This window comes from Metarhizium album (genome assembly GCF_000804445.1).
Source record: "Metarhizium album ARSEF 1941 chromosome Unknown scaffold_11, whole genome shotgun sequence".
In the NCBI taxonomy this organism is placed as follows: Eukaryota; Fungi; Ascomycota; class Sordariomycetes; order Hypocreales; family Clavicipitaceae; genus Metarhizium; species Metarhizium album.
Window position 1 is genome coordinate 236142 of NW_024467585.1, and position 27659 is coordinate 263800.

Sequence of the window (27659 nt, forward strand, 5' to 3'; positions counted from 1 at the left end):
AAGCCGCCTGGCAGAAATGAGACCAGCAGACGACTTGTCGTCACATCCCGCGGCGCAATGTGAGGCATCCCTCCATCTTGACTGGACAGCCACACCAGCAACTCCTGCACGTCGTCTGTCTCCGTGTCACCCTGCTCCTGTGTCTCTGGAAATCCCTCTGCCGTGACGGAAGAAACCAGGCCGACCTACGTGTCACGCACACACGGAGTAGGTGCCCATGGCGGCACTTTCAAAGGAAAAGAGACGCCGCCCGCGTCATGGGTGTCTCGCTCCCTTGCTACCAGCCCTTGTATGCTGCACATTTGGCTGCATTGGGACACCACACGTCATGGACACGGCTATTCTCGTTCTGCTCTGGCTCGATGCGGAGTATCTCATCGCGCTGCATGCCGTGCTTGCTTGCTTCCATGGTGTCCGTACGCTGGCCCGACAACAACATTCATTGCCCTCGGGCGTGAGCAGCGGTGGTGGTGGCACGGCCAGCAACTTACATGTATGCATATATATGTGAGCTGGCCGTTCGGACTCGTCAATCCCATGTGTTCCCTCGCCCTAGACAACCACTCTTTTTGTTCGTCCAAATACGTGAATATGCCGAGCAGCCCTGTTCCCATCACACTGCCCAAGAAGCAAAGCACAGAGGGTGCGCGGATTTTCATCCTCCATCTGACTTGCACAACGTCTGCGAAGAGAGGACTAACCTGTCGGCGGAATCTACAGTCCATGGTCCCGGCAGTCAATACTGCGGCAGCGTCTACTGCGGATCACCTCAGCTAGTCACCAAGGTGACCGCGACGGGCGAAGTCGTCGAAACATGGGGCGTGCCGCCGAAACCAGGACAAGAGACGTTGGTCCAGAGGAGCTTTAAGCCAACGACGGGGAGTAAGAAATCCTGAAGAAAGAGAAGAATAACGGTAGCCAACTTGTGTAGAAAGCTATGTCTCGCTGCAACAATGGACACTTGGTCCTTTAGAACAGCGAGCGCGAGAGAGAAAGAAAGACCGAAAGAGAACGAGGAAAAATGGCTCACATGTACTCTTATGCGTTGTCAACATGTGTTCGAAACACTCAAACTCAAAGTTCCCCCAATTGCAGCAGCATACTATCGCCTGTAGAATTTCCATCTTGCCTTATAATCCGGGCTTTATATCTAGATCTAATGCCAAGAATCTCGCGAGTTTGTTCAGAATAGCGCTATATGTGAAAATGGTGTCATGGAACTGCTTCTCGGTAATCTTCTTGAAACCTGAGCATCTCTCTTCTGAGCTTGACGAGCTGCAGAGCACCAGTCATGTAGGCAATGTGATGAAGAGGCGCTCCCGCCCGACCCCGTTGACCAGGATGTCGATACACTCTTGGGGTTCCATCTTGATGCGAGCGCAGCGGTGCATGCGCCAGAAACATGGCGTCGATCCCGATCCTCGGGCGAGACAAAGAAGTCGTTGCGCTACCAGAGCACAAATTCCCAGTACATGGCCCATCCTTGTGCGAACAAGGGGGTCTAGAACAGCAAGCGATGGCTTCGGTGCCGTGCGGCTTGGCAGAGCTGCAGGCGGTGGCCGTGTACGAGCTCATGAAACACGGTGGCTTTGGAAAAGTGTCTGTTGTTCCCACGCATGACCATTTGTTTGAGGTGGTACGGCATGTCGTGGGTCGGATATGCGACTTGGATCATGGGTCCGCCGGGGAAGAAGGGTGACGCCTTTTGCTGCTGGCCTGGCATCATGACAGTGCCGTACGCTTCCTCAGCCAAAGGCAGGACGGTTACGAGGTTTTTGTCTCGGACAAGGTCGGCTCCTTGGCGGGCGAGTTGCATGACGAGCTGGGGCTGTTCGCTCGGAGGCACGACTTGTGTCTTGGCGTGCTTGAGAGCTTTTCCCCAATCGTCACCATACCCGAGTTGCGTCGAGGCGAGTTTCACTTGCTGCTACTTGGTGGGCAATCTGCACCAGCTCTCCTGGCGCGTAGGCGATGAAGTCTGCTTCAAGCTCGTTGAGGAGCGCTTCACGTCCAACAGGCTGGCCGATGATATCGCTGCTGCCATTGGCGTCTGGACGCATACCTGCCAACTTGCTCCGGACTTGGAAAATGTACTTGTCCAGCGTAGCATCAGCCGTCTGCCATGGCGAAGTAATCCACCAGCCAAACCGAACATCGTAGGATGAGTAAATTTGAACATGTCGGCAGGGTGGCTACGAAGCTCGCTGATGACCTTGGCGCCCTTGTAAGCGACAGTCTTGCTGGGTTTTATCTTTCCATCCTCAACGCCTCTATATCTCTGGTGACGCAAATTTGTCCCGTGGTCAAGTTTGCTCGAGATATATTCCGGACGGATAGGCTTGACACGCTCTCGATGCTCGCACAGTGACACAATGATGGCCGCAATGGCAGCAACGGAGCTGTGTTCTTATCTGCACTGCGGCCAGGTTTTATCGCGCTTTGCACTGCCTCAGAAAGTTATGCAATAGAATGTAGTCCACTTTATTATGTTGGTTCAGCGCAACAAAGCCAATTTGGCCAAGGGACTCCAGTTCATGGTTGCAAAATCTATCCAGGCGGTCCCGCCACGTAGAAGACATGGAAATGCTGTTAAAGGTATAAATTTCGCCAAGATTTGCTTGAACGCTGCGAATGAGATCTGCCATTGATTGAGACACGTGGCTGCTTGAGTTTGGGAGCGAGACCCAGACCGATTCCATCCTTACACTACTTGAAATGGAGGATGCATCATGCCGGAGAAGAAGGACGTGTTAGGCGAATGAGTGTTAAAGAACAGACCGTACTCTGCGCAGAGATTAAACCTAATTTAAGATCCGACTTTTGAAAGACGAGCTGAACGGAACCTGCCCGATTAAAACAGATGGGATTGTATGAGGAGTTGTTCTTGTTGTTGTTGTTGTTGATGGCCGTAGGTATCAAGTCGAGTTGCCTGACTTCGAGTCGGAAAACAAGTCGTGCGCCAAGAGGCCCTAGCCACAATGTGGCTGCAACACTGTGCGAGACTAACGTGTGTCAAGCAGTGTCACTACTGTAGGTAGTTAGTTACTTGGTCAGCCACAAAAATATGCTGGTAGTCTTTCTTCTAGCTCCTCCCAATCGCTCCATCAGCCTGGTGCCATCATCGTGGGGCATCCGCTCCGTTTCGAAAGATAATCACGCGACTCTGCCATCGTTCTCAAATGGGATTCTCGAATGGGAAGATAATAAAACACTCGATATTTACATCCGAATATCTTTTCTCACAGTGCGCCGCTCTCCAAGCCCCCCGTTGAAAGCGGACCATCGTCCGTCCTGAATCCCGCCATGATGACGCTTACCATGGTTGTGCATCAAGAGAGACAAGGACAGTTGCACTGTTATCATTCCAATGCAGAGCAACAGCAGCCAACAGTGATCCCTTCCGTGTCCGTGTGGCCGACATATCTCTCTTCCGCCGTACCTGCGACGCAAAACCGCCATCTTGGGGGGTTGTAATGAACAAGTACGAATCTAGCCAGCTTGATTTTCAATTTTCCCAGAGTACCTCAGACTTCAGCGGACCAAGGTTCATCAAATACACCATCAGGCGCACTGCGTGTGTCTCGGCATATCGAAGGACCAACCCTAACCCTGCGCCCGCCCGTTGTCAGAAGAGGTACCGCGGCCAGACGCGCCCCGTCCCGTGTCGTGTTATACACGCACTTGGAAATCCGCAACGCCACGATTGGGCCATAATAGCCGATGGCGGCCCTCTTTAATCAATCAACTCGTCCTGGCTGCCGTCATGTCCGACTCAACAATGCGCCCGGTGCCGCTTTTACCGGGCCGGATATCCGGTTTAATGCCGAGACGCGAAGTCCAAGTAGTATCAACATGACTTGCTGATACTATTCTGCTCAGCCTCAACAGCAAGTCAACTGCTCCATCCCACAAACTCGCGAAAAACCACACCACATCTCACATGACGCATACGATGATTCAAACCAAAGCCAAATTGATCATGTCACTGCCGCGATTCCATACTGCCGCAGCGCGTATGCAATTCCGCGGCCTCAGCTTACGGCATGGCATCAAACCCCGAGCCCATTCCACATCTTCAAGTGCCAACAAGAAAGGGCAACTGCCAAACACAAAGACGAGGCCAAACAACACAAAGCCAAAGACGACGTCGCCAACCGCTTCGGCCGCGTCGTCTCCATTCCTGCCGCCTATTTGGCAGCGCTTAGGGCCTCTGACCACTGCAGCCAATGCATATAGTCGATCGCAGCGAAACCGGCCATACGCCACGCAAATCGTAGGCGCTGTGGTCATCTATCTCTGTGCCGACCTGAGCGCTCAAGGTATCGGCGGAAGAGAATATGACCCCAAGAGGACGGCGCGGACGCTTCTCATAGGATTCGTCGCTGCCATTCCCTACTTTCACTGGTGAGGCCCTTGTGCCGCTATCCCCTGCCATCCTCTCGCCATGGTGCTGCTTGCTCGTTTCCAAAATTCTTACCGGGTCTCGCCTCAGGTTCCGCTTTCTCAGTGGCAGTTTCAACTATGCGTCCAAGACGCTCTCTATAGCCGCCAAGGTCGTTGTCAACCAGCTCTTCTTCACGCCCACCTTCAGCACGTACTTCTTCGGTGCCCAGGCTCTCCTCTCGGGTGAAACCTTGGAGGCCACCGTGCAGCGCATTCGCGATACCGTCCCCACCAGCTGGCTCAACTCGTTCAAGGTGTGGCCTGCGGCTGTGGCCTTCAGCATGGCCTTCTTGCCCTTTGAGTTCAGAAGCATCTTCTCGGGCGTCGTGGCCGTCGGGTGGCAGACCTACCTGAGCTACCTGAATAGACAAGCCGAGCTGCTGGAAGAGGCTAGGATGCTGGCCGAGGGTACAGTCTATGCGGAGACGGCGCTGTAGCGGCTTCTCGAGAGCATCGCGATCAGCGGGCTGCCCCGGCGAGGTGGTGCGTCTTGTATAATTTTGTGTCTTCTGGTTTCTTAGATTCAGGAAGGCGTCAAGGGAACATAGACTTGGATTAAGACGAAACTGGTCTAGCTCATGCCCAACGGTAATTCTTTTGCTTTTGTACCCATCCCGGGCATAGATTCACACAAGCGCTTTGCAGAAGACGTCGCGACTTGTTTTCATTTCACGTCGCAGTACTCCGCTCATGCTAGTTTGAGCGGCCCTCTTCGTGTCCCGTTCTCGCCAGGCTCACATAACAACTCTTGGGCAGATTGACCAGTCTCTCGGTAATGTCCCACCCACTCAGGGACTCGTGCACCTCCTTGAGCTCAAAGTTCCACAGCAGCAGTGCCATTGTGGTTTTCAATTGAAGAAGGGCCAGTTTTTTACCGAAGCACTGTCGAGGCCCAGTGGAAAAGGCAAGGCTCGGTCCGGCATGCGGGTTGAACACGTGGACATCTTCTCTGCCGTCTTGTCTCTCGACCCTGAGCCACCTCTCTGGCTTGTACTCGCCAATGTCCTCTCCCCAGGCGGGCATGCCGTCCTTGGCTTGCTGACATGCAGCTGTCCGCCTTGACTCTGCAACTGGAACAGCAGGCTCCGTCAAGGAAGGACCGGTCAATGACAACAGGACATCAGTTCCCCTCGGGATGCTGTGGCCGAGGATGTGAGTGTCGCATGTCGCGGTTCGGGAGATTAGAGTGGCGACGGAAGCTACACGGAGTGACTCTTCCACGACGGCATCCAAATACGGCACCGACGTGCCTGAGATTTCTTCCGACGTCGGCCACCGGGCCTCTTCGACCGCCTTGGGGTAGGCATGGCGGAGGGCTTGTCTAAGTCGTGACTGCACGTTTTGGAAGCACTGCATGTGTTTGGTCCACCAGGAAAGCACGGTGGCTGTGCTGTCATGGCCCCCTAGTAAGTATCCGAGAACCTAGTAGCCTGTTAGCACTTTGTGACCACTTGAGTAGAGGTCTCGGACTGCATACTTCGTCGCGAATGACTGGGGAGAAGAAGTCTGGTTCTCTGCCGGCCCTGAAAGATGCCATCTTTTCTCTGTGTAATAGGTGATCCAAGGCACTTTTGGGTGTGTATGTCTCACCAAGAGAGGATATCCTCCCTAGAGCCTGCTCGGTTTGCTTCCGAATCATCCGTCGTCTATTCCAGTGAGCCCTGGCGTGTCTTGGGCTCAGCAGGGCAAGTCGCTGAGATAGCGCAGGGAAGGGACTCCTTTGTGCTATGGCGACCATTTCAGGAATATCAAGTATCGATTCCAAGTGGGCATCAGTGGGAACGGTTGGAAACCGTACGGGCTCGCCTACGGCCCAGTGTTGAGTTGGCTCGAATTCCTCCATGTGGCGGGTTTGTTGTCCAACAGCAGACGATTCTTGGCCCATGCCGAATGCCACGGCACACATCGTGTCTAGCGTCGACAGATACAAATCATGGTTGGCAGGAAATGCTCGTCCTCGTGCCTTGAGCTCCTTGACGCCCCAGAGGCGGACGAGGGCAGCGGCATTCTCGTATACACGGGGAGTTGCAACCTTGACAATGTTGTTAGCATCTCTTGTCGTGATTCCGGTTTCAGCCCAGAGCGTATCGACAAAACACACCGTCTCCAGGAACCATGGAGTCATTAAATCTCTCACTAGCTCCCTGTGGTGTCTGAAACGAGGGTCTCTGGATTCCAAGGTGAAGTGAAAGTTGGGTGCAGTTATGCCAACACATTCCTTGTTGCGGGTGCCTCGGTCGAAGTCCCTGACTCGACGAGAGCAGATGTCTACTGCCTCTCTGTAATCCGATACAATGACGGTAGGTCTTCGGAACGGAAACAAAAAGAGTTGAGATATGACTGTGCCATGCTCTCTAGGCTGACTCCATATCCATTGACGGCGATATTGAGCCGCCTTCACGGATTTCAAGTCTCCAAACACTCGTGCGGCGGCATCCTCATTGTATGGGATGCCTGGAATGGGAAGTGGCCGAAGAGTATAGTAACCCAGATAAAAGATGAGAGTCGTGAGAACGATCCCGACAACGTTGGCCGTGTTAAGAAGTCTAGTGAGCGTCTCGATGTCAAGTTTCATGGTGGAAACTCTAGGCCCTCAGTCAGCACAACTTGCGTAAGGGCACAGAGCGAGAGATTTTTCGGAAGTTAGGCCATGGGTACCCATCGCTACCTCTTGAGTAGTACTGTAACACCATGATACAGATAATACAATCGGGTTTGCGTGGGGATGGGAACACAGAATGTCAAACCCGAGAGCATTGGTCGTTGTGCGCCCTGAGGCGGTGATTTTTTGGGCCCAGCTCAGGGAATCGACGCAGTAGATGCCACCAACCACGATGCCAATTCTGGAAGAAAAGATGCCAACTGTGACGTGGCACGAGCAACTTCGTACATGACGGTCCGGTCCGTGCTATCAAGACGAGGTGGTACAACAACAAGCACGGGGCGTTAGGTCGCGCTCCTTGAGCCGCATCTCCAGTCAGTAAGCAGACAGTGGTCGACCGAATTCAACTGATAGAGACAACCTGGACAACTATAGTTCGGATCACGCTACTACTCTCCACATTCCACTTCTCCATCCAGAGACAAAACACGGCGTAGACTCGTACTCTTTGCTGGCTGGCTTTCCGGGTCTGAGCATGCTGGGCAATTAGGCTTTGACGAGGCATCTCAGCCCAGCTTCAGTTCCTATTCGATTGGAGGTGGGAAGTTCCGAGTTGTTGGGGACTCTAAGAATAGTTCTGAAATATCCATTGAACATGTGGATAGTCGCAACGTGCCAAGGTCAGTATCCTTACACAGCATTGCCTAAGCTGGATGTTCATTCGGACCCCACCGCAGAGTACAAGAAAAAAATACTCATCGACGGCAGGTGAGGTCGGACAACCAGAAGGTATCGCCGACTGGCTGTATGGCAGCCAATGGCAAACAATGGTTCGAGCAAAGATGAGGTCACCTGATGGTCACAGCTTGACCGTGTACAACCAGCCAACACGGTCTACTCCGAAGATCCGTATCGAATGCAAATTGCAGCCAATAGGCGTCGTGGGGAATGGGCGTCTCATTTTCGTGTCATGCCATTGCAGAGGTTGTGGTCGAGCTCGTTGAAGCAGGTTTGGCATGTTGCCCTTAATTGGGAACCCAAACGGTCCGCAAAACCGAGAGGAGAATGTAGATAAAAGACTTGTGAAGGCCGGTTCAAGATATTGTCCGCTTGTTCTGGCAGGAAGTCCACTCTAAAACTGAGAAAAGAGCATCGACATATGCAATCGAGTTGTCCAATTCGCCTCCACCGGATCTAAAGGCAATAACAATAGTGAAGCCCAGTGAAGCCACCTTTAACAATAAACACCGAGTAGAGGGACGTACAGAGTGCCCTGTTGGTTCGCCATGGCTGCTGTCCTCTCCGGGCTTCTCAAGCATATGCTTCCGGGTCGTACAGAGTAGTCGGTTGAGGGATTTTCCTTGCAGCCCACACAAACCTACGTCTGTTAGGACTCTTGGCTAATTACGGAGTAACTATACCTTATGTCAATTCAACCAACCGTCCCTGGCGTTGATTCCAGCCAAACTGGGCGGGCAAAAAAGGAGACGGTGTGAGTGCCAGATCAAGTCGACCCAGCAGCCCCTGGGTCAAGAAATTTCGGTCCATAGTATGCAAGGATATTTTGACAGTCAAAACGTCCCTTGGGCCCGAGTTCAATCACTCCCTGTGCCTCATTCGGACCTTGGTGATAGCCCCAGCTTGCAGTGTCGGGAGTATAATAAGGGCGCACCAGACAATTGGCCTGCTATGACGGCCAATTGAATCATTTCTGACGAGCAGGCTGAGTATTCGACAGGCCAAATAATACCGGAAGTGGCAGAGACCATGCTGTCCATCTCTCTATGCGGTAAGCTAGAGCATCTCCATCCTTCCGCAAACTCTCCGGTCGTCTAATACCACGATGCAGTTTATTGAATCATTGCCCAGATGGCCTTTTTTTCTCCCAGCCTCCCGTTGTTACAGAGGGGCTTGCGCGGGATAACCTCTGGGCTTTTCAGCATACTTAGCGATGGCGTTTCCTTGTGACGAGTTGCTCCACGAATTGGAACTTCTCTAGGACATAGTTGGATGCCTTAGAACGTGTCAAAGAGCCATCGACGGTCACCCTTGCTCGACTCAAAAACGCTCGATATGCGTTGCGATATTGCCACGGTGGAGAAGATATCATGAATGCCACCCACAACTTGGTAAGTGACGCAAAAGCCTGTGAATAGAGCCCTGTTGCACAGCTACGTACCCTTCACACATTGTTTGGGGGTGTTATTCAGAGGTCACCATTCTTCAACTGGTACAAGCGCGTGTTTCTCTATCACTTGCCTCTCGCAGCTCCTGTGGTATAACCTGTACCACGAACGACAAACATCAATAGCCGTCGCTATCGTTTTTCTGTAAGAAACATCATGGCCGTGTAATAAAGTCGATGCAAACAGATGGCGGTTCTGTTTACTACGACGGTGACATGGGAGGCTGTTTTGACGACATAGCAGCCGTCTGCATCAAGACAGATGACGAGAGATTTTGCAGATGGGTGAATGGTTTTCAGTGGTCTTTCGACAATTGTATACTTCCGGATTGAGTCGAGCAATATGGGATGTTCACTGCTCAGAGACAGTGAGGAAGCGGGTTCCTCTGCGCAAATAGAGCGGCCAGCCCTACCGTCGCTCGATGCTTGTTGGTCCAAGATCCATCTCAAGCGATGAGAGTGCTACGGCACTTTCCTTCAAGTAATCGAGATAACGAAGAAATGAAGTAACCTACACGCAGGATGGAGCGAAGCCGGAGATGAAAGCAGCGAGGCTTTTCCCTACGCAAACATGTTGGCCACATGGCATGACAGCGCAATGTAATGGAGCCCCTTCGTGGGTGACTGTGGCGTCATCGACACGCTCTTCAACAAGCTCATGTTTGTCGTTCTGAACATGGACTGCACACTGGGCGGCCTCGTGGTCCAGGGTATGGCAAAGCATCCTGTAGTTGTCGGCCATGACCTTTTGCGGCGGCGCAAAAAGGCTGGGATGACGTGTTCCTGGTGACCTTGGCCGGCGTTCTGTAGGTCATCCATTCTGCTCTGCGAGGAGTCAGGGCCATCGGTAGCTCGGGTTCGGGGTTGACTTGAGCACGAAGGCCGCAGATGGCCAAGTCGAAAAGCTCGAGTTCTGTGGGAGGTTTTGCCATGCTTGAAAGTTGTCGCGACCAAGAGGTTCACGGGCCCGGGGTCACGCAATGGATGGACATGATTCCAGTCGGCACCCGCGATGAGAAGTTTCCTTTGCGAAGCTGCGTGGCGACAGAGTCACTGGTGTTTTCAACTCTAGTGACCAGAGATAGCTGATTATCGCCATGGGCAGCCACCGCAGAGCTGAAGGGTCAGGTGCTCAGATGCGTAGAAGAACAGACGGGTAGAAGTCACGGCGTCGGGCGTTGGCGTTTTGACAAAGTCGAGCGACTGCACATCGTTTTGTCGCAAGCCAATCAAATCGATCCACAGCAGCTGCTGACTTGTTGAACATGACCGTGGCTGCACGCCATGCACCCGCACATGCACCTTGAGAAAGGACGTCAGAGAGTTGATTCGACCACATGTGCACGCTGAAACATTGGAACCTTTGAACAAAGACGAACCGATGAGAGCTTGAAGCTGACCTCTCAAATTTGAAGGCTGTCGCAGTTGACCCAACAGCAACAGCAACAGCAACAGCAACAGCAACAGCAACAGCAACAGCGATGACGCGCACTAGCCTCACGCATCTAGTGTGCTTAGCTGAGGCAGTGACGGCCTATAACCTATAACATCTACCCAGCCTCCTTCCCCCCTCTCGTGTCCAAGCAAAGCTAAACCTTCGCCTTTCTTCCCGCAAGAAGTTTGAAGCCTTTTTTCTTTTTTTGTCTGACAAGGATCTGCCGCAGTCTTTGCTTCTGATTCTGCTCTCGGCCTCGAGCCACTTGTTTATTTGCTTATCATTTTATTGAAATTGCCAAGCTCTTGATCTCTCGTCGATACCCGACACAACCCGCTAGCCAGCATCACCGTCTGTATACGGAGTAAAGCCCGTCAGTTTGCCTTTGGGTCGACAACTCATTTCCGCCAAATTCTCAGTAGCATTTGTCTTACTGCAGTGACAGCCTGTCTGGTTCATCTTCTTGGTATTCAGCATAGCCCATTCCTATCTTTCCGCGCGCACCGAGCAATATGAGTAACGACGGATACCGAACGGTAGCCTACTTTGTAAATTGGTGAGTCGACTCGTCCCCCTGTATTAGAGACTACATGAATTGACAGGGCAATCCAGGGCAATCTATGCCCGAAAATACAGGCCTCAGGATCTTCCTGTCGAGAATCTCACCCATGTTTTATATGCGTTCGCCAACATCCGTGCTGACACTGGCGAAGTGTAAGTCTTGCAAACACACCACGTTGTATAGGGACGCGAACGCTTATCAGTACCAGGCACTTGACGGACACATGGGCTGATACAGATATCCATTGGGAGGGTGACTCGTGGAATGATATCGGTAACAACCTTTATGGCTGCCTCAAGCAACTGAACCTCTTGAAAAAGCGCAACCGCAACCTCAAGGTTCTTCTTTCCGTTGGCGGCTGGACATACAGTGCCAACTTCAAGGGCCCTGCCAGCACGCCACAGGGCCGTGGGACGTTTGCCAAATCCAGTGTTGAACTTCTCAAAAACCTCGGCTTCGACGGCATCGATATTGATTGGGAGTATCCTCAAAATGCAGAGGAAGCACGCAACTATGTCGAGCTGCTTGCTGCCGTACGCCAAGAGCTTGATGCCTACGCCGCAAAGTGTGTCGGCAACCACCACTTTGAGTTGACAGTAGCTTGCCCTGCTGGACCCCAAAATTACGAAAAGATGGAACTCGCCGCCATGGACAAGTACTTGGACTTTTGGAACTTGATGGCATACGACTACGCTGGTTCATGGGATACCATCTGTGGACACCAGGCTAATATTTACCCCGGCAACGACGCTTCCACGCCGTTTTCTACAAATGCAGCGGTCGACTACTACACGAGTCATGGCGTTGCTCCCAACAAGATTGTGCTTGGCATGCCTTTATACGGGCGAGCTTTTGAAAATACTGACGGTCCTGGAAAACCCTTCCAGGGGACAGGAGAGGGCACTTGGGAAAACGGCGTCTTTGACTATAAGAAATTGCCTCTCGAAGGCTCACAGGAGTTGTATGACGACCGAGCGCAAGCTAGTTACTGCTACAGTGCCGCCAAACGCAAGTTTGTGAGCTACGACACCGCACCAATGGCCAAGACCAAGGCCGACTATGTCAAGAAGAGAGCGCTAGGCGGGACCATGTGGTGGGAAAGCAGCGGTGACAAGTCGGGATCGGACAGCTTGATCTCGACCGTTGTTAAGACTTTTGGTGGATCAAGTTCTCTTCAAAAGCTGGACAACTGCATCACGTACCCTGAGACCAAATACGACAACCTTCGAAATGGATTCCCGAATAAGTAGAGGGAAGAAGCAAAGTGTAGAAATTATGCGGGATTAGCAACTTGAATCATGACTCCGCGTTCTTCTAGAATGAATACATTGACCATTTCAATTCATCGCACAGCCTATTACGTGAGTACTTGCCCATAATAAGAGAAGAGAAGAGTGCGGGAGCGCATGCCAGTCAGTGTCCTTGGCCTCTTCGCATTTGGCCCTTATTAACCCCCCGCCATTATCACGTATCGTCACGTGAACGCGGCCACAGCGGCAAACTTTGGCCAGTGGCCCGTGCACCAGCTTGGAGCTGCGCCAGAAAAATTCCCACAGAAAAAAAGTATCTCAAGAGTCTGCGTATCATTGAACATAACTCGTCGCAACTGCTCCAATTCAACCAGCCGGGGCACTGGTGAAAATCGGGACGAGTCCAAGATGTCGCACATTGATTACGCTCTATACGAGTCTCCTGTGGGCTATGCCCTCTTCCAAGTGGTGCATCAGTCTGATGCTGTGGGATTGAAATTGAAGGAGACCCAGGCCGCCGTCAATGACCTCGCCAAGTTTGGTAAGATGGTTAAATTGACCAACTTCAGCCCTTTCCGGTAGGTTCAGCTGGAAACTTTATGGCCGATGGACGAATATTTTTCTTACTGTATCTTGAGGACAGCGGTCATGTCGAAGCCCTGGAGAACATCAATCTCGTCTCGGAAGGCATTGTTTCCGAATACCTCAAATCTGTCCTCGAACTCAGCCTCCCCAAGGCCGGCAAAAAGACCAAGATTGTATTGGGTGTCTCAGAGAAGAACCTGGCTGGCGCCATCAAGGGCGAGTTTCCCGGACTAGAGTGCGAGACCGCCGATACCTCGGATGTTGTGGGCGATATCATCCGCGGCCTTCGCCTGCACGCCGACAAACTTCTGAAGGACCTGAAGCCTGGCGATATTGAGAAGGCCGGACTGGGTATGGGACACGCGTACTCACGTGCCAAGGTCAAGTTCAACGTCACCAGGAACGACAACCACATTATCCAAGCCAGCGCCACAATCGACTTTCAGGACAAAGGTGTGAACCAGTTTTTCATGCGTATCAGGGAGTGGTACGGCTGGCACTTCCCGGAGCTGATCAAGATCGTCTCTGACAATCTGACTTACTCCAAGCTCGTTCTCGCCATTGGAGACAAGAAGACTCTCAGCGATGAGAAGCTGCACGATCTCGCTGCCATTCTCGGCGAGGATGGGGAGAAGGCCCAGGCTATCATTGATGCCGCCAAGGTTTCTATGGGTCTGGACATCTCCGATGCCGATTTAGATATTATATCCGGTTTCGCTGAGGCTGTTGTCAAGCAGGCCGATAATCGCAAGACTACGTCCGCTTACCTGGAGAAGAAGATGGGTCATGTCGCTCCCAACCTGCAGGCTCTGATCGGCACGCCCGTTGCTGCTCGTCTGATCTCTCACGCTGGTTCCCTCACCAACTTGTCCAAATACCCTGCTTCTACTCTTCAGATCCTTGGTGCCGAGAAGGCCCTCTTCCGTGCCCTCAAGACCAAGAGCAACACCCCCAAGTATGGCTTGATCTACCATAGCAGCTTCATTGGCAAGGCCGGCGCACGCCACAAGGGGAGAATCTCACGATATCTCGCCAACAAATGCAGCATGGCTAGCAGGATCGACAACTTTTCCGAGGAGCCCTCAACGAGATTTGGTGAGGCTCTCAGACAACAGGTCGAGGATCGCCTGGAGTTCTACGCCAGCGGCAAGAAACCCGCCAAGAACGCCGATGTCATGGTACGTGGATGCACATGGATGAAAGTTCTATGCGGATGTAATGCTAATCAAGTTACCAGAAATCCGTCATGTCTGTTCTCGACAACGACGCTGGCAAGGACAGCGACGACGAGATGGTCGATGCTCCTGCTTCTGCGAAGAAGGAGAAGAAGGACAAAAAAGAAAAGAAGGATAAAAAAGAGAAGAAAGAAAAGAAAGAAAAGAAGCGCAAGCGTGACGAGGAAGAAGCTGCTCCAGCGGATGACGGTGCTGACAAGAAGAAAAAGAAGAAGAGAAAGTCAAAGGGTGCTGACGGGGAGTAGAAATCTCGCATCGGTACGAAAGCCAAATCTTCTCTTAAATCTTCTACGTAACTTTCAATCAGGCATGGATTGTCAAACGAAGAGCCGAGAGAGGAAAACTGTCGTTGGAAGCCGGTTAAAGAGGAATATCAAATACCCGAAGATCCGGCTGACTTTTCCGGAGACGAATGGACGTGGTCTGTTCATGATGGGCGAAGTCTTTGACTTTTCCTCCAAGCGGCTTGTTGCGATTTTGGTTGTGAAGGAGTTTATGCAGAATTTGAGGTCGTGGCGTTTGAGGGCATCCTATGGCTTTGTATTTTAAAGAGTTTTCTAAATTTGTCATCTCGTGGTGTATAAATGTGGCAACTTGTATTTCTGATGCAAGGTATTGGTTTGAGCAGATATATCACAGATTCCATGAACTCTGTAGCTTTGGCTTCGACGAAGCAACTTGACAAATATTGGTGAAGTACCAAGTTAAATTGTGTATGAGATCTTCATATTAAGATGGCGCTCCCTGGTCATGGACTACTGATGCTACAGGACATACGCATAGCTGACAAGACTTCGGTGTACGCGCTGTCAACGAGCACACCTTCAGCAAGCCAGTGCTGCCCTTCTAAAGGAAACAAATACAGATGTCACGCTGCAGCCACAGAACAGAGCCCGCTTTGGAGACTGGAGAAGCCAAAAGCTCACACAGATTCGCGACCAGTTTTCAGCACATCACATCACGACAGCACCGTAGTATATGGACAAAAAACAACATGAGCTAACCGTAGTCTCAGTCAAGCATTCGTAATCAAAGCCCGGATGTGCTCTACGCTACATCAACGCCTGGTTTTGTGTCGCATTACATGTTTTCCCCTCCCGTAACGGCCCATGCCAAGCCATGATCGTGCGCTTACTGCTTGTCGAAGACGTAAGTCAAATGGCATCGGCCACAGTACTGACGATCAGGCATAGAGGCCATGAAAACACCAGCGCCGCACTACATCGAACTGTTAGTGATCTGGTTGCCGACCTGACATCAAGGTTGGCGGGGAAAAAAAATGGAAAAACTTACGGTGTCGCTGGGGCACTCTCGTCGGAGACGCTCAATGTTTCCATCCTTGTCGACCTTGTAGTACTTGAGAACGGCCAACTTGGTCTTCTTGCGCTTGTGCTTGATCTTCTTGGGGGTGGTGTAGACCTTCTTCTTGCGCTTCTTGCCACCACCACGCAAACGCAGCACCAAGTGCAGGGTGCTCTCCTTCTGGATGTTGTAGTCGCTCAGGGTGCGGCCATCCTCAAGCTGCTTACCAGCGAAGATGAGTCGCTGTTGGTCAGGGGGGATGCCCTCCTTGTCCTGGATCTTGGACTTGACGTTGTCGATGGTGTCAGAAGACTCCACCTCGAGGGTGATAGTCTTCCCCGTGAGGGTCTTGACAAAAATCTGCATCTTGCCTAACTGAACGGGTTAGAGATGGAAAACATTTCCGAGGCTGAGTAAAGCGAGGTCGTGATGTGGTGCATTTCTCGTCGCGAGCAGCCAGTCAATATCAAAGAAAAAAAATGACATGATGATTGAACCCGGCGGCCGTGACGGAAGGAAGCGGCAGGGAATCAGAATAGTGTAGATGGGGAATTCGGCTCTCAAGAGGGATGCATCGTGAATGCTTCCGTCGTCGAGACCGATGGGCAATGCGGCATCTTTCAGACGTACCTCGACAATAGATCTATTGCCGTCCTAAGCAATCCTCAGATGTTGCGATTGTGAGAAAAACGCTCTCGCAGGTGGAGTGGCGGCGTGCCGAGAAATTTCCCACCAGGAGAGTGAGAGGCGAGTTGGTGTCACATGATCTAGGGTTTTCGCCAACCACTTGCCCTTCATCATCGGCCGAATTCACCCAGTTGCGTGGAGCTTCGGGGGCTTTTCTGGCCGGGCAAGCGAGAGCAACCCCACTTTTTGCACATCCTCCTCAATCTTTTTGACTGCCACACTGATTCCAGCACGTTCAACCCGCAGCATCTGTCGACAACTCGTTGCGTTTCTTGGTATTGACAGACTCGCAACAGACGCCGTCAAAATGGTAAAGAAGAGAAAGAACAAGTACGACTTCTCCCCTCACCCTCCCCGCCTCAATTTCATCCACCTCGTCGCTGTCAACCGGGAGTACTCCCGATGGAAAACGACGCTGCTTCGGCCAAAACACACGAGACTCTCCATGGGCAATTTCCATTCTGGCAATTCGCTAACCATCTTTTAGCGGCCGCAACAAGAAGGGCCGCGGCCACGTCAAGCCCATCCGATGCAGCAACTGCTCTCGCTGCACCCCCAAGGATAAGGCAATCAAGAGATTCACCATCCGCAACATGGTTGAGTCCGCCGCTATCCGTACGTTTGATGCACACCGCATATTTCCCAATGTCCGACGTTTGTCTCTGGTCAATTGATAGGGACCAAACAAGTCACGGGGAGACTGGAGAACTTTGGCTTTCCAGAGAGACAAAATGGTGGCTAACCACTTTTCGGCAGGTGACATCTCGGATGCCTCCGTCTTCGCCGAGTACACCGTACCCAAGATGTACCTGAAGCTGCAGTACTGCGTCTCTTGCGCTATCCATGGCAAGATTGTCCGGTACGTTGTCTTTCCTGGGAGTGTGACAACTGCGCCTCGGCGTATGTGCTTTAGATGAGCCTTGGCCGTACACGAGCAAATTGGACATGCTCAGCCTCTTTTTTTTCTGTCGTGATGCAAAATGACCTGGTACGTTGCTCATGATGCAATGACTGACATGACTTTATGATGTGGCAGTGTTCGATCTCGCGTGGGCCGCCGCAACCGCGCTCCTCCCCCGCGTGTCCGCTACAACAAGGACGGCAAGAAAATCACTCCCACTACCCCCAAGGCTTGAGTGGGTTTCATGATTGGGATGGAGTCTGGTTCTGTTTAACGTCTGCATTCGGTAAAAAGGATTAGATGAATAACTGGGGTTGGGAATCTATGGCGATTCCAAAAATACCAAATCGGACTACGTTTCTCGTCGTTTATGTGAATTGTCCTGGTCTGTTCCAAATTTCAGCTGCGACGGGTATGTTTGATTGATGCCAGCGGGGGAAGTGCAATCGTTCCATTGTGATTTGTGTGCCGGGACATGCACTGCTGTCTTTTCGTATGTCTTGAGGTTGCAAGTAGAGCTGCTGGTTGATTCGAAGTCTTGGCAGATCGAGACGTGTTACGGGGTCACGCAAGGGGCTGATGCCGTCCGGGCAGACACGTCCACACCTCCAAACAGACCCTGATCGGAGGCGAGCGGTCTTCAAGCTCGACTACATCATGACATGGAACAGGGACGATTTCCGGGGATTGTCGTGGGCGGAGTCTACACGGGTATGGCAGTCAAGGGGCTCGACTCTGCACGCTGGATACTAAAACTCCGCATATAAAGTCCACGCCCGAGTCAGCATGATCGAATACATGCTTATTTTTCGGAAGACGCTGACCGACGGACGAGCGAACAACCTGTCGGCTACACCGCGCAGATGGGCCTATCCTCCCCGTAGATTCAACATTCAACTCAAACCAACTTCACCCCCCTCTGCGAACAGGCATGAGGATCAAAACAAACACCACTTCCGCAGCAACTTCCAGTGAGACACTTGTACGTCTTGTAGCCTGCGTCTGCACAGTCATGGTCGGACGTGCACCGGCCCACAAAGTCAGCACACTCCATGTACTCGAACGCGACGCTGTCGCCGGCCGAGGTTTGTCCACAGATGCAATCCGAATTCCCAACCGTAGCATTCGCCGGATACGAGCACGACCCCTTCAGCCTACCGAACGAGGAATTGCCGCCGTTCTGACAACAAGCTACCTGGGTCGCGTCCTGAACCGTGACGTTGAACGGGCTCGCCTTTCCCGGCACCGCCTTGAGCGATGTAATCGAGTCTATGGCGGTGACGCCAGCTCGGAGGCTCATGTTGAGAGGCAGATCGTCATCGTGCAGGTCGCCGCAGATGTCGCCCTCGAAGCTTCGATACTTGTTATACACCCTGATGTATTGTTCCAGTGCGCTCCCCCGACGCGGTCTCCTCTCCCCGTCCCTGGACAAGGCTTGCTTGAAGACGCTCCACAGCTGGGCGTACTTCTCGACGGCGCTGTCCGCTTCCCTCCGCTGTGCAGCATCGAGGGACAGCTTATACAGCTCTTCCTTGAGAGAAGTCTCGCCGAGGAGATCCTGAGCCGTGGCCGCCAGAGTCGTCGCCACCGTGGACAGGTCGGGACAAGCTCCGCCGAATGGATCCGTGAGCAGGAACCGAACAATGTCCTTGTTCACCGACGCGCGACATCTGCTGGTGGCCGAGTCTGAGCCAGGGAATGTACACAGAAATGTCCACTTGCCCGTGGAGGAATCTACCTCTGTGTCGACGCAATCGGATTCGCCAACCCGGAGGGCAGGGTACTTCCGGACGGACCGTTGTATGGCGTTTCCGCACTGGTCCCTGAGAAAGAGGACCTGTTCAAAGCTGGAATCTTCCGTGAGGCGCTCGTCGGGAATGAGCTTGGAGCACAGTTCGCCCGAAAGACTCTCCAACTGCTCATACATGTCCTTGATGGTGATGGAAACGTCGTACGCGCAGGTCTCGGTGGAGAAGTGAACTCCACTGGCGTCGATGAGTATCGAATTTCTCTCAGAGTCCATGACCGACAAGTGGCTTCTGTTGGACACGTCCATGTAGTAGCGGTCGCCGCGCGGGTCGAGCAAGGTGAGAAAGACGGGGTGGACTCCATCCGCGTCAAAGAACACAGACTCCATGTATGGGGAGGGCAGCGTATCATTGTGTGCCTCGACGTCACGATTATGCAGAAACACACTGCGACGTTTGTCTTCGGCATCTGGATCCTGAGGAAACCGGTAGCAGGTTTCTTCCGCGACTGCCGCAGTACGAGTGACCTGCGTCAAGTTGGCAACCGAGAGGGAGGCCAATGGAGTAGTGGTGGACGGCGATGCCGAGACGTAGATGGATGTGCTGATACTGGGAGCAGATTCAGCATGTGTCGTAGTCGCAGTGGCTGTCGACGCAGGCCAGGACGACGTCTCGGAGCCGGTGCTGCCAGACGTGAGATGGTGCGTTGATGGAGCCGCGGGAGCCGTATCGTGGATGGAAGAAGTCGAATTTGGAGAAGAGGACGAGGAACCCGGTCCCGGAATCGTCAAACCCACCGTCGTCACGTTGACACTGGGGACTGGAGTGAGGGTGATGGTTGGAAGCGGCCACAAATCAGTAACGCTACTCGAAGACGGCGACATCGAGGCCTCGCTCGAGGTCCCGTCCACGGAGCTCAGCCGAGACGACGAAGACGGCCCAAGGCTTCTTCGGGTTTCCGTCGAATTCGCAAAACCGCCAGTAGACGAGTTGCTCGAATGTGGTGGACCTGAACCGCTTGGCAAGGAGTGTCGGGTGCTTTGCAGGGAAGACGTCGTGCCAGACGGAATGCTTGAGACCGGAGCCGTCGGCGACGACGAGCCCGCTGTGTTCGAGAGCCGGCTGCTCCAAGAATTGTTGGTATACCCGTACGAGGTCGACGCGGACGAGGAGGCGTAACGCGTCGTCGAGCCCAAGTCCACCGTAGTCCAGTTCGAGCCCGATGATACGGTATCCAAAGACGTCAGGCTTGTCAGGCCCGCACTACGTGCGACAGTCGATGTAGCAGAGTCCGGGCGACTCGTTTTAGAACCGAGATACGAGCTTGACGCGGAGGACACGGTCGAAACATCATGGCCCGGACTGGTCACGGAGGAGCTGCTCGCCGGTCGAGCATGACATTTGTCCGTCAACACACAGCTGCACTGCCCTGAACTTAGAAACTCTTCAAAGCGGAGGAGACGCCAGGTGACAAGTACGCACGCGAGAAGAAACCACGGCCGGATCATAGGTCGCGTACGCCGTTGGCGTCACAACCTCACAGGGCGGCTTGCCGAGGACCGACGAACAAAACTGCCGGCCATTCTGATACAGCGAGCTGTACAGAGCGTCCTTCGTGCAGACGAGAACAACGTTGCTGCTGCTCGAAGAGGCAGAAACCGTGTGGAGAAGAGACAGACTGAAAATGACAAGCATGGTCGAGTCGGATACGTGTCGTCGGGGGGAAGCTGGGGAGACGGGTTCTACACGATTTTGAGCCAGACTCACGACCGACTTGCGTGGTTGGGCCCATGGCACGGTCGAACCGATGCTCGTGGCGCCATTATATATCCCTACATCCTCTTCGCATTTGTGGAGGGAAGACGTGAGAAGTCTTGAGAACGAGGCATCTCATCTCGCTTCTTTCACGCCGTCGCCTGGTTGCAAGCGCCTTCTTCGACACCCGTAGACGAAGAACCGGGTCCGAGTTATATTGCAACTCGCTTGCCGGAGTGTGCTTGGCGATTGAGTGTCGGGAGAGAGCCGAGAGCCCCTGCGCTGCTTGTCGGTCATGCATACTGCCGTTGTTCAGCTGAATCACGTACGACGCTGGATTCAAGAAAAGCGACAAGCCAACCACTCAACCGCCTCGATGTTTTGAGACATGGACACGGTTATGAACGCCACGGGTGCCTCTCGACCTTTAGTGTAACTCTCAGATCCGGGCTTGCCGTTTCCGACTCAAGAGATAGACTTCCGGTCTTGTGGCCTTGGCCTTGCGGTGGGCGAGCACGTATTGAAAGCGGAAATGGAGCTGCATGGCATTGCACCAGTCTTGGTGAGATGAAAAAAAGGACTTCATGACATCGATTCTCGCTCTCTCTACCCTCGATATGATGATTGCTTCGTTCCAGTCATCCAACAAGGCACATAAAATACCACGGCAATGCAATCATAACCCATCATCGAAAGATTTACCCAGTTCAGTTCCCAAGCGCCACCATGTACAAAGAACATGCAAACCTCCTTCTCGTCGCCGGCCACCATGTTGTCATCATCTGAGGGCCAGTGTTGTAGTGAACCCAGTGCCCGTCTGCGGCGGCCGCTGTTGTGGCTGCGGTCGGTCGATGTAGTCCTTGTTCTCGATAGTAACGCTCTTGGTCATGTGGTTGACTTTGTAGACTCCAACCAAGCGGGCGGCCAGTTCGAACATGTTGTTTCTCAAGGATATGACGATGAACTGAGCATTCTTTGTTCGCTCCTTGATGTAATTGGCAACAATGGAGACCTGCCACGCATCGTTAGAACATGGGCATCCATCTACTCCCGTCCAGGAATCGACTTACGTTTCTGAAATCCAACGCGGCGTCAATCTCGTCCATGACATACAGTGGCGTGGGTTTGTAGTGATGCAGGGCGAAGACTAGAGCCAAGCTACTCAACGTCTTCTCACCTCCAGACAAGTTGCCGATGTTCTTCCAGCTCTTCTTCGGAGGCATCACGCTGAAGAGGATACCTTCGCTGAACGGATCCAGGCTGTCCACGAGCTCCAGCTCTGCGTTACCCCCCATCGTGATCATCTGGTACATCTCTTTTAAGCGGAGCGAGATGGCGCTGAAACCCTCCATGAAACCCTCCAGTCGTCGTCTTCGGAGGTCGTCACAACGCTTCTTTGCCGCGTCTCGCCGATTGATTGCTGCTTGTAGATCTGAGGATCGGGCAGCGTGCTCCTCCACTCTGCGGCGGTACTCGGCCAAAACGCCAAGGTCGACGCTGGCGTTCTGCGTCTTCTCCTCCAGTGCAGCTATCTCGCCCTTCAGAGTCTCCTTGCTCATGTCTGCCAGTTCATCCGGGGTGTATCTGGGCAGTTCGTAAACCGGCTTGTTTGGGTCCCCGTCCGTGGACTTTTCTGCCACAGAGCCATCGGCCATGCTGGCGTCTTGGGCGTCCGCTTCAGATTCAGCCATTTCCACGTCCTCGTCCGAGGCCGAGGAGCTTTCTCGCTTTCCGGGCTGCCCAGCCTCAACAGCCTGTTCGGAAGGGCCGGGAGCACAAATGAGGTCCTCGACGTTTTGCAAGACTAGTTTCGACAGCTTGTCTTCCCAATAGTGATGTCTCTTTTCATTCTCAGCCAAAGTCTTTTGGTTTTCCTCCAGTTTGTTCCGCATTTCAATCTCCACGGCGCGACTTTTGTTGAGCTCTGCGGTCTTGGCATCAAGCTCCTTCTTGAACGCTCGGAGCTCTTCCCTTCTTGACGCCAAATCTGCCTCTGCGTCCTTGACCCGGGCCTTCAGCTCGTCAGATTTCTCTCCCTGGTTGTTGACGTCGGCTTCGAGTTTTTCTAGCTCTAGCACAGCGTTTTCCAGCTCTTTATTGGCCTTGGCAATGTCCTTTGCAAACTTGACTACTTGCTTCTCCGCCTTGACTCGGCGGACTTCGGCATTCGACATCTCCTCATTATGGGAGTTGATTTGCTCCTTGAGCTCGTCGACCTTGGCACGCTGGCTTCGCAATTTCTCTCCGCCGGCTTCCATGATTTTCTCCTGCAGGGCCTTGATCTCTTCCTCCACACTGGCAGTCTCCCCGTGGAGCTGCTCAATTTCCTCGTTTAGCTTCGCAATCTCCCTCTCCAAAGCGGCGACACGAGATGAGTCTGATGCGGATGGCTGATGCACTTGGCTTACTTCCTTGATGCGTTTCTTTACGTCCGAGAGATTGCGCGTCGCACTCTCGATCTCGAGGCCGAGCTTCTGAATCTTTGTCTCGAGCTGAGGGATTTTTTCGTCGAGATCCTTGCGTTTACCTTCGCATTCACGTTGGTACTCTTGGAACTCTTGGAACTTGACTTCCCATTGATCTCGATCCTCCTCAAGCTTTGCAACGTGCTCCTTGCTGATGTCCGCGACAATCTTGGAAGACATCAGCCCCTTCTTCACAGCAGTACCACCGCCAGACATGGTGCCGGACTTGTCGATTAGCTCACCAGCCAAGGTCACCACCCGCCATCTCTTGGCCCCATATGCAATACGATTGGCTTGGGCCAAATCGTTGGCCACCAAGGTGTCCTGCATTGCGTGGTAGAAAGCCGGCCGGAACTTGTCTTTGGCTTTGACCAAATCAAACAGGCGTGGTGCGTTTTCGGGTGTCTGGATAGGAGACATGTCTCGAGATCTGAGCCTGTCCAAGCAGATGAAGTTGCCACGACCCAAGTTATTCTTCCTGAGGTACTCAATGCACTGCTGACCAGACTCGACTGACTCAGTGACGAAGTTGTCAAGCGCTGAGCAGGCTGTGGAAACCGCAACGTCGTACTTTTCGTCAATTGTTCCTAGATTGCCGAGGCGTCCGTGGAAGCCGTCGATTCGACCAGACTCCTTCATGCGCATCAAAGCTGTCAAAACGTTGCCGCGAGCCTGCGTGCTTGCGAGGCTCGAGCGGGCTTCGTCAGCCTTTTGTCGTGAATTGGAAATTTTGGCTTGGATCTTGGGCTCTTGCTGAGCCAAAATCGCGAGCTCAGAGTCCATTTTTTCGGCCTCCTTCTGAAGCGCACATTTCTCTTCCTCGCAAGCTCTGAGTTCCTTGGCCTTGGCTGCTTTGTCCGTTTCGATAGCTGCAATCTTGCCTTCGAGCTCTTGAATTGCGACAGTGCCAGCGTTTGCCTTTTCTTTGAGGATGCCCATTTCGCTCTCTGCCACAGCAATAGCAGACTGCTTCTGATTGATCTTCTCCATCCAAGGCTCGAGGGTCCTTTGCTTGGCTGCAATCTTGTCGGAGAAGGCCTGAGTTTTACCCTTTAGGCTGTCTCGGATGTTGGCCAGCTCGGCCTCTTCCGTCTTGACTCGTGCCTCGAGCTCAGTGACCTCTTGTGTTCGCGTCTCAATGTCTCGCTTGCTTTCCTCAACGGCTTCGTCCGCTCCGCTGGTTGCGTTTTGCGCATTGTTGATGGTCCTTTCGAGTTTCTTCTGCTTTTCGACAAGGAACTTGCGCTTCTCATCGAACTTGACGCGCTCCTGCTCGAATTTTGCTACTTCTTTGACAAAACTTTGGGTCTGCTTGTCTTGGGCTTCAACTTCCCTTGTTCCCTTGGTGTACTGTTTCTCGAGGTCCTTGATGAACTGCTCACTGCCTTGGTGCTTCTCAAGTTCAGCGTCGAGCTGGGCCTGCATCTGGTTGATAGCTTCCTCGGTGACAACGATATTTCCATTACATTCGTGAATGAACAGTTGGTACAACGCGGATTGTTTCATGGTAAGCTCGTTTTCGTCGCGTATGTACGCAAGGGCCTTGTCTTTTTTGTCTTCGAGGCTGTTCTTCTCCTTTTCAACATGTTGCACACGCCCGCTCTTCTCCATGCAGACATCATTCAAAGATTCCACCTCCGCCGCCGACTCCTCGATGGGAGTTTTGTATTTGGAGGTGCCAATGATATCCTCGAGGTACTCGAGCAACCCATCTTCGTGCTCGTTGGCGGCCTTTGATTTCATCTGAGCGATCGACTCCACTTCTCCTTGCAGGATCAAGAATCTCTTGTGATCCAAATCGACACCATGTTCCTTGAGTAGCGTTGTAACAGTGGTGAAGTTGGACTCCTTGCCATTGATGTAGTATTTGCTCGTATTGTTGCGGAAAGCCTTTCGAGAGATGATGAGCTTCGAGTCGAGATTGACCTCGGGGCCAGTCGGCTTGTCAATGACCTCGTGAAAGTGGACTTCAACCTCGCAATACTCCAAGTTCGGGTGCTGAGCAGAATTGTGAATCAGAGCCGAGATTTTACCTTGGCGCATTTTGCTGGCTCTGAAACCAAAGACAAAAAGTAAAGAGTCGATAACATTTGACTTGCCAGACCCGTTTGGTCCAACAACAGATGAGAAGGACGCATGGAACGGGCCGACCTCCTGACGACCAGCATAACTCTTGAAGTTGTTCAAAATCAAATGAGTCAACACAATCCGTGACTTTGGGGGGGAGGATGATTCCTCGAGAGATGGAACTGTTGTCGTTCGAGACTTGAGCATGATGTCCATAGGTCTATCCATAATAGAGTCAAACGGTTTGATGGGTTTGACGTTTGCTTGCGTCTCCTCCACATTTGGCGTCGTATTCACGCTGACAGCCGTGATATCTGCCAGCGGTGATGCACGAACCTGGGATATCTCCGAAGTCTCCGTCTGCTGTGGCAACGGGAGCGCCAAGTTTTCCGCGGGAGCAGTCGAGGCTCTAATCGCGGCACTCCTTCTCTTCCTCGGTGATGGCTTTCTGGGAGGTGTTTGCTGGACGACAGTATCGGCATCCAAGACCTGACTTGGTTCCAGCTGTCCTCCAAGCTCGTCTGGCTCATTGAACGCAACTGCGATGGATGGTTTCTTGGCAAGGGACCGTCGTGGTGCAGATGCAGGAGCTGGCGCAAGAGATGACCGGCCACTGCGCGTCTGGCGTCGACTTGTCCTCGAAGCTTCAGGAGTGTATTCGGCCTCCTCGTCAGCGCGCAACTTGGACATGTTGCCAATTTCGTCCTCGTCGTCCGAGTCGATAATGGCCGCCCGTCTCGTCGCGGCGCGTCTTGACGGCCTCGGAGCTGGGGGCGACATTCTGTTCGGGTGCCGCTCCCAGGCGACGGTGAATTCGATATCTAGGACGTGATGAGTAGGAAGACTAGAGGCAGTAAAGAAAGGCAAGGCCAAAGTGTCCTTGTGTGGAATACGAGGGCACAGCAACGGGTCGCGTAGGCACGTTGCAAATGGTAGTGATTGTGAGGTTCACATGTCGTCGCCCCGCGTCGCTGGCTATTTGTTTGGAAAGGTCCCGAATGGTTGTATGTAAACAATGAAAGCTCAGCCACGTTTCTGCATTTCTACCCCACAACCGCAGCGCCACATCCGTTGCGTGGCGTGGTAGCTCAAGCATCTCACGTGACAGCGCGACTTGATGGAGCTTTGCTGAGCCAATGCTCGAACGATACGATGCCATCTGCGCAGCGAGGCAAGCTCAGGTAGTCAGACAGCAGTTGATTTGCAAAGAAGCAGTCACGAGGCTCTTGGGCGCCAGCGAAGCTATAGCCATGTTCAACTATAGCAACTTTGAACATGTCTTCCCCCCGGAAACTAAGCTTCCGTACGATCGCAGGCTGCAACACGACATTGAAGCGCATCGCAAGACAGCCGACGGCCTCTTATTCATCGACCGTGTAATGCGAGCGCTCGGAATTTCCAAGGGTTAGTCACGTGGGATTGGATTGGACTCGAAGCCTGAGAAGCTCTGTTCGAGAAATGACTTGGCTGACGCCATTGCCCACTGCAGCAAAGGTGTATCCCCCGAAGACGGAGAACGCACTCCGACAACTGCATCAGCAAATCTGCGAAGCGGGGATGTCGTTGCATCACAAGTTTTCCCTTCTGTATTACGTCCTGCTCGATTTTGACGACGCGAGCAAAGACATTTTTGCATCGGAGAGCTTTGCCAGCTTGTCCGGCATGCCGGCTAATTACCAGCTCTTCATGAAGGGCCTCTGGCACATGGACAGAGGCGAGTATTCTGTAAGACTACGTGAACGCCGTCCAGTTTTAATTTGTAAAGGTTGGCTAACTTGATGGTGCAGAGCGCCATTGAGTACGTCGCGCATCCGTCGTTGGATGCTGACTTCGCAGACGACATCATCATCGCCCTCGTCAAGCAATCAACAGACCAGGATTACACTCTCGCTTTGTCGTACTTCTACTCCGTGCATCCGATATTGAAGTCTCCAGTTGCTCTTGAACTGCTATTTGACGCCATGGCTCGCACCAATGTCACGCAGGCTCTTCTATATTCGCGCACGCACCCGCCACACACCAGAGAACAGTTGTTCCGCCGGTGGATTTCATGTGTGATAAATAGTGGCGGCGGCGGCGGCGAAGACTCGTCCGGTCGCACCAGTGAGCTGGCATTTATGCCTTTTGATTCTCTGGAAGAAACTTGGTTCGAAGAATACCTCACTGTGCGCGAGGGAAGGATTCTGAAGAAAGCCAAGGACACACTGTTGATCCGAAAGATTGCCTGTGATCGATTTTCTGATGTGGCCAAAGTCCGCCTCAGCGGGCCGTGGGCTGCCATTCTGGAAGGAATTAGAGGAGGGACCGATGGCCAGACGGACTAGGTGGCTGTCATATTGTACATGATGAGACGTTTGCTTGCATGGCGACGGCGTCGGAAGAGCAGTCAATTGCTGCATTTGTGCATTTACGATGCTGGCAATAAATCCATCCCTTC

The 27659-nt window shown here is 52.8% G+C and overlaps 10 protein-coding genes across 10 annotated transcripts; 5 read left to right on the forward strand and 5 right to left on the reverse strand.

The window, feature by feature from the left end:
- Positions 1-1501: 1501 nt before the first annotated feature.
- MAM_04799 (uncharacterized protein) lies at positions 1502-2060 on the reverse strand (the record flags this gene model as incomplete). The annotated part of the gene is made up of 2 exons (XM_040823597.1): positions 1502-1828; positions 1896-2060. The coding sequence occupies 2 exons, from the start codon at positions 2058-2060 to the stop codon at positions 1502-1504; spliced, it is 492 nt and encodes a 163-aa protein (XP_040678268.1).
- A 1919-nt stretch (positions 2061-3979) lies between these two features.
- MAM_04800 (Mpv17/PMP22 family protein) lies at positions 3980-4880 on the forward strand (the record flags this gene model as incomplete). Its single annotated transcript, XM_040823598.1, has 2 exons — positions 3980-4404; positions 4493-4880. The coding sequence occupies 2 exons, from the start codon at positions 3980-3982 to the stop codon at positions 4878-4880; spliced, it is 813 nt and encodes a 270-aa protein (XP_040678269.1).
- Positions 4881-5136: 256 nt separating this feature from the next.
- Positions 5137-7018, reverse strand: MAM_04801 (cytochrome P450 monooxygenase; the record flags this gene model as incomplete). The annotated part of the gene is made up of 2 exons (XM_040823599.1): positions 5137-5865; positions 5921-7018. 2 exons carry the CDS (start codon positions 7016-7018, stop codon positions 5137-5139), a joined length of 1827 nt encoding a protein of 608 aa, XP_040678270.1.
- Positions 7019-11177: 4159 nt separating this feature from the next.
- On the forward strand, positions 11178-12477 carry MAM_04802 (chitinase 18-7; the record flags this gene model as incomplete). The annotated part of the gene is made up of 3 exons (XM_040823600.1): positions 11178-11221; positions 11302-11379; positions 11436-12477. The coding sequence occupies 3 exons, from the start codon at positions 11178-11180 to the stop codon at positions 12475-12477; spliced, it is 1164 nt and encodes a 387-aa protein (XP_040678271.1).
- A 408-nt stretch (positions 12478-12885) lies between these two features.
- Positions 12886-14542, forward strand: MAM_04803 (Pre-mRNA processing ribonucleoprotein, snoRNA-binding domain protein; the record flags this gene model as incomplete). Its single annotated transcript, XM_040823601.1, has 3 exons — positions 12886-13055; positions 13121-14240; positions 14300-14542. 3 exons carry the CDS (start codon positions 12886-12888, stop codon positions 14540-14542), a joined length of 1533 nt encoding a protein of 510 aa, XP_040678272.1.
- Positions 14543-15428: 886 nt separating this feature from the next.
- On the reverse strand, positions 15429-15965 carry MAM_04804 (ubiquitin; the record flags this gene model as incomplete). The annotated part of the gene is made up of 2 exons (XM_040823602.1): positions 15429-15515; positions 15591-15965. 2 exons carry the CDS (start codon positions 15963-15965, stop codon positions 15429-15431), a joined length of 462 nt encoding a protein of 153 aa, XP_040678273.1.
- Positions 15966-16593: 628 nt separating this feature from the next.
- Positions 16594-17422, forward strand: MAM_04805 (40S ribosomal protein S26E; the record flags this gene model as incomplete). The annotated part of the gene is made up of 4 exons (XM_040823603.1): positions 16594-16679; positions 16774-16901; positions 17043-17145; positions 17323-17422. 4 exons carry the CDS (start codon positions 16594-16596, stop codon positions 17420-17422), a joined length of 417 nt encoding a protein of 138 aa, XP_040678274.1.
- A 663-nt stretch (positions 17423-18085) lies between these two features.
- MAM_04806 (uncharacterized protein) lies at positions 18086-20630 on the reverse strand (the record flags this gene model as incomplete). Its single annotated transcript, XM_040823604.1, has 3 exons — positions 18086-19748; positions 19804-20198; positions 20418-20630. 3 exons carry the CDS (start codon positions 20628-20630, stop codon positions 18086-18088), a joined length of 2271 nt encoding a protein of 756 aa, XP_040678275.1.
- An 838-nt stretch (positions 20631-21468) lies between these two features.
- MAM_04807 (nuclear condensin complex subunit Smc4) lies at positions 21469-26002 on the reverse strand (the record flags this gene model as incomplete). The annotated part of the gene is made up of 2 exons (XM_040823605.1): positions 21469-21702; positions 21761-26002. 2 exons carry the CDS (start codon positions 26000-26002, stop codon positions 21469-21471), a joined length of 4476 nt encoding a protein of 1491 aa, XP_040678276.1.
- A 470-nt stretch (positions 26003-26472) lies between these two features.
- On the forward strand, positions 26473-27546 carry MAM_04808 (uncharacterized protein; the record flags this gene model as incomplete). Its single annotated transcript, XM_040823606.1, has 3 exons — positions 26473-26626; positions 26712-26947; positions 27010-27546. 3 exons carry the CDS (start codon positions 26473-26475, stop codon positions 27544-27546), a joined length of 927 nt encoding a protein of 308 aa, XP_040678277.1.
- Positions 27547-27659: the final 113 nt, after the last annotated feature.